At 40.3% G+C, this 5,188-nt stretch overlaps 1 protein-coding gene across 2 annotated transcripts in view; it reads right to left on the reverse strand.

The window, feature by feature from the left end:
* Positions 1 to 3,611: 3,611 nt before the first annotated feature.
* The window catches only part of Copa (coatomer protein complex, subunit alpha), a 48,107-nt gene continuing 46,530 nt past the window's right edge, over positions 3,612 to 5,188 (reverse strand). For both annotated transcript variants that reach the window (XM_005400207.2, XM_005400206.2), the window contains exons 32-33: positions 4,760 to 4,954; positions 3,612 to 4,262 (exon numbers count right to left, since the gene is read on the reverse strand). In XM_005400207.2, coding sequence (XP_005400264.1) covers positions 4,203 to 4,262; positions 4,760 to 4,954 — 255 coding nt within the window. In that variant the 3' untranslated portion in view covers positions 3,612 to 4,202. The remainder of the gene's footprint in view (positions 4,263 to 4,759; positions 4,955 to 5,188) is intronic.

Here is a 5,188-nt window from a genome sequence, read left to right on the forward strand (position 1 = left end):
TTTTTCTTTATATTCTTTTTTTCCCTTTTCCTTTCTTCCTCTTCTTCCTCTCCCCTCCTTTGCTGTCCTTCCCATTTTAACATTTCCTTCCCACTTACCAATTTCTGTCATCCATTTTGGTCCTTATTTACCCTTTCAGTTTCTCACACAAGAGAAACACTGAGACATTTAAACATGTGTCTAATTTATTTCACTTAAGAGTATGGTCTCAAGGGGCCGTTTACCTAGAAATGTCTCAAGCTTATCCTTCTTTATGGCAGAGTAGTACTCCATTGCATGTAAAAACCACATCTTTTTAAGCCATTAATTCACTGATGGGCATTTGGGCTGTTTCCAAGATTTAGCTATTACAAATTGTACTGCTATAATAAACATGGGCGTGCACATAAAGAGATCCCATCTAAACAGAAAGTTATTTTGAGACAAGGTCTCACTCTGTAGTTCAGGCTGGCCTTGAACTCATTGTGGTTATCCTGCCTCAACCTGCTTCATCACTTATCGGCTTAATAATCCATTTCTGTCCAGGGTGAACAAGTCCTGAGAACGAGGTACCCGCGGATGAATAGAAAAGTAAGAGAAACAAGAAAAAGAAGAGAGGCATAATTCTGGGATCTGGGGGCTTACAGCCTCTTGGACTGCAGCCCTGAAAACCATTTTCAGTGATTCAGTAATCTTTTATTGAGAAAGAACAAAGGAGGTAGCAGAGGAATGGGAGGATATCAACTGTTTTAGCAAGGACAGTACAACTCAATTATCATAAGAATGAGACTTGACTAGTTCACCATCATGTTATCATTCCTTCGGGCATACCTCAGCAAAGCATCTAGTGTTGTCCCCGGGGCTTTCAATGCTTTTGCTAGACTTCCTCTAGAACCCACCAATCAAGGCTTGGTCAGAGCTGAAGCAATACACTGAAAGAGTAACTAAAAAATGTCCTTCTCCACAATCACTTTTACTTTTACTCTCCTAAACATACATTTGAGTACTGCACCAAGGATCGGATTTGGGTACAGACTTTTAAAACCATACCTGTAAAAAACCATTTTTTCTCACAAACACAAGTAGTGTATTTCTGGAGGGTGTTCTGAACTGAGAGTCATAAAACTAATTTCCAAAACCCAGCACAGTGGCGCATGCCTGTAATCTCAGTAACTCCTGCACTTGGGAGGCTGAGGCAGAAGGATCACTGTGAGTTTGAGGCCAGCCTGAACTGCAATAGAGACCCTGTCTCAAAAACAAAACTAAACACCCCCAAAATAGTCTTTTTCAATCTAAACTTCTATAATCAAATCCTTTCCTGGGTATCCTCTCCCTCCACAACATTTTTAACAATTCATTCCAAACTTTTTCATTCAACTCTAAACTACTTACATGTCTATCTCTAATAGAAGTGTTAAAAAAATATAAAACTTACCTTTCTGCTTTGTACTAATGTAGTAATACAAGCGTGGTAATAAGAAAAATACTAGAAAATAATTAAGATGGACTCAAAAATAAAAATGGGGGCCAAGGCTATAGCTCAGTGACATAAGTGCCTGCCTGGCAAGCAAAGGTCCTGAGTTTGATTCCTAGTACCAAAAATAAAATTTAAAAAAAATAGTTCTTTTTTAGCCTTTTTTTTAAAATTGAGACAGAGTCTCAAAGGCTGGTCTTGACTCACTGTGTAGCTCAGGCTGGCTCTGAACTTGCAATCCCCCTGCTTCAGCCTCCTGAGTGCTGGGATTATAGACACATATTACCATACCTGGCTCCTTTGCATTATTAAACTTGATTCTGCTTTTCAGTTTTTACTAATGATATTTTTTTTGAGACAGGGTCTTGCTGTGTAGAGGCTAACCTCAAACTCACGGCAACGGCAATCCTTCTACTCAGTCTCCCTAATGGTGGGACTGTAGATGTGCGCCACACTGATATTCTTAATATGTCAGTATTTATTCATGTCCTGACTGCTCAGTCTTCATAGTAAATACTACTACAAAAATATTTTACAGCATTTTTTCATGTTACTCTCTCAAGGAGCTAATGGCTCTCTTTTTTTTTGAGACAGGGTCTCCTTAGATAAGGCTGGCATTGAACTACGTAGCACAAGGTGGCCTCCAACTCACAGCGATCCTCCTGCCTCAGCCTCCTGAGTGCTGGGATTACAGGCATGTGCCATGATGCCTAGCTCCACTATTTACTGACCGATGTCAGATTCTTGTCTTATATTCACAATATGTATTTCACCTATAGTCATTGTTTCCCCAATTACATAACTTGTGACTGTTAACTTTTTTTCACATGCCTGTGTTTATGCTTGTGTGCAAATTTTGTAATTTATAAATCTAAGAGTTTTATGTTTGGTAAAATTTGTCACCAATTTGCCTGTACTTACAGAATGTTCACAACCTGAGAAAATGCTATCAAAGTAGTATGTAACATTTTGAGAAGGCAGATTTAATTTGAGGATGGTGTTTAATAAGAGACCGCAGGAAATGGAGGCAGAGCTTTTGCAGATGGGAAGGGCATCTAAGGATAGAGGGAGCAGGGAGGGACAGGAAGGAAAACAGAAAGGACCAACGTGCAGCGTGTATGTCCTCCTCACGATGGATGTATTCATCATGTATCACGATCACGTATTTTAAAAATCAATTTTTTAAAGTTGCATTTCATGGGTACACTTTAGATATACATAATGGTCACATTCATCACACAGAATTTGTACCACTGGACGATATAACTGTTTTCTCCATTCCCTACCCTCCCTTCGACCCCTCCTGCCCTCCCCATTTACAAAGCTTTGTTTCCGTTTTCCTTCCTCATTTTTTTTTTCACTTTTCCATTCTTTCCTCTCCCCCTCTTTTGTTCCCCTCCCCATTTGAACATTTTCTTCCTATTCCACAATACCTATTATACATTTTGGTCCTTATTTACACTTTTGGTTTCTCATACCAGAGAAACAATGCAGTATTCATGTGCATCTGATTTATTTGACTTAAGAGTATGGATTTGAAGCCAGGCGTGGTGGTGTACACCTATAATTCCAGCACTCAGGAAGCTGAGGCAGGAGGATCGTTGTGAGTTCGAGGCCAGCCTGGGCTACAAAGTGAGCTCAAGGCCAGCCTGAACTGCATAGTGAGATCCTGTCTCAAAAAGAAAAAGACAAAAAAAAAAAAAATGTGCACCTTTTCAATGGTACTTGTAAATCAAAGGCACAGTACATTGTTCTACCCAGTTATTCTTACCACACAAGCAAAATACTGTTTTGCTAATCATTGTAAAATATATAATATACTAATTAATCTACACATACTACATGTAAAATAAGTAGAACAGGAAGAGGTATATGGTAGATGATCAATGAATACTGGTGATAATTAGCAGCAGATGGAAGGTGGCGGCCAAAAGCGAATAGGAGAGCTACTGACTTGCTTTCTACCCCTCTCACAACATGTTAGGTCTGGGCCAAACACACCTCACCTCTATCCCATGAAAAACAGAATTTTTTCCCCAGTAGTGGGTACCTGGTAATTAAAAGTCACTACTAAAGGAAAGAGATCTGCTTTGGTGAGCAGCTACATGGAGGGAACCGGAACATGAAAGTAGTGTTCAGGAAATAAAAGTCAAGCCAAGAAGCTCTTGTACAAATTTATTTAGTATGAGAAACGAAGTATGACAATGATGGTTGTAAGGACAAATCAATGAAAAGTAGTCTGCAATTTGGAAAACTAAATGATTTTTCTCACGCCTTAAGTTTCTGGGCACACAGGGTATCTGCCTAGGAGTTTAAATGCCCAAGGAAACGGGAGAGTGAAGAGTTTGGTGTAGCTGAGTAAGACATGGCATCTTATTTGCTATGTCCTGCTTCTTTCCAGCAGAAAGGAAACAAGGTGGTGGGGAGGGGAGGAATAAATACTGAAGGAATTTACTAACCCAGTGCCCATCATGAGTCTTCATTTGTTCCTTGCAAGGGCTAAGCAGGAAGAGCAAGGCTAACTCTGACCACGACTGTCACCTTGAGAGGAGCATGGGTCTTCATGGCAAAGACGTCAAATCTAGACATTCTGATTTGCCACCAAAGTAGAGAAAAGGACACTAAGTTTTAGGGAGAGCCAAATCACAATACACGGGTGTGGCTGTGGGCGCAGGCTGGTGTCAGGAGGGTGCAGAGACTACTTCTCTGCGGGAAAAGGCTATGATGGACCTACACACACACAGGGGTCTTAGCGAAACTGCAGAGGACTGATCCTTAGACCAATCACATCTTTGCCAATCTCTGTCACCTGTGGAAGAGGAAAACAGAGGAGGACCAAGTTAGACATCCGTGAGGCTGAGAACCCTACAGGTCTGTTCCTGTGCCTCTCAATAAACATTTGTTACTGAGAAATGGAACAATAGAGAAGCTCTAGTTTTTTCCAGTATCACTGCCCCAAGGAAAACAGCTACAGTGGTTCTTTCTTTCTCCATCCCTCAATATAGTAGTATATATTTTTTTACTACTATATTTTTTTTTACTATAGTATATAGTATATATATTTTTTTAATTTTAGTATTAGGAATTGAACCCAGGAGTTCTTGCTAGGCAGTAAGCCTGCTACCATTGAGCTACATCCCCAGACATTTTTTTCTTTTTATTCATTTTTTTTTTTTTTTGAGACAGTGTCTCGCTAAATTGCCTACACTGGCTTTGAACTTGCAACTCTCTGGCCTCAGCCTCCTGAGCAGCTGGGATTACAGGCATGTACTTAGCTGCAGATGCATTCTTGAGGACAATACTTACTGTAGTGACTTTGCAGATCTGACCCTTAAACTCAGGGGAATAGCAGGCCCCACTGAGCGGACACTTCTCCACTGGTTTTCCACGGTAGATGGGCCGGTAAGATGCAGCACAAATGTCAAAAGGGTTGTGCATGTCATAATTAAGCTGACAGGCATCTGTGGGGTTCTTCTCACAGGCAGACAGGATTTTTCGGGTCTAGGGAAGGGAAAGAAACTTTATTTGAGGACAGAAAGCAGCACAGAACAATTCAAATGATCTCATCATCATGGTTCAGAAGTCTGACGTAAGATGCAACTATAGTACATGTGAAGAGTTAACAACTGCCACTCTTCAGCTATAAAGAAAGATAAACTTGAGGCTTTTATAGGTAAATGGTCACAACTAGAGACCATACTCATAAGTGAAATAAATCAGACATACATGTGCAAG

This window comes from Chinchilla lanigera, unplaced genomic scaffold (genome assembly GCF_000276665.1).
Source record: "Chinchilla lanigera isolate Chin_1 unplaced genomic scaffold, ChiLan1.0 scaffold00067, whole genome shotgun sequence".
Lineage (NCBI taxonomy): Eukaryota > Metazoa > Chordata > Mammalia > Rodentia > Chinchillidae > Chinchilla > Chinchilla lanigera.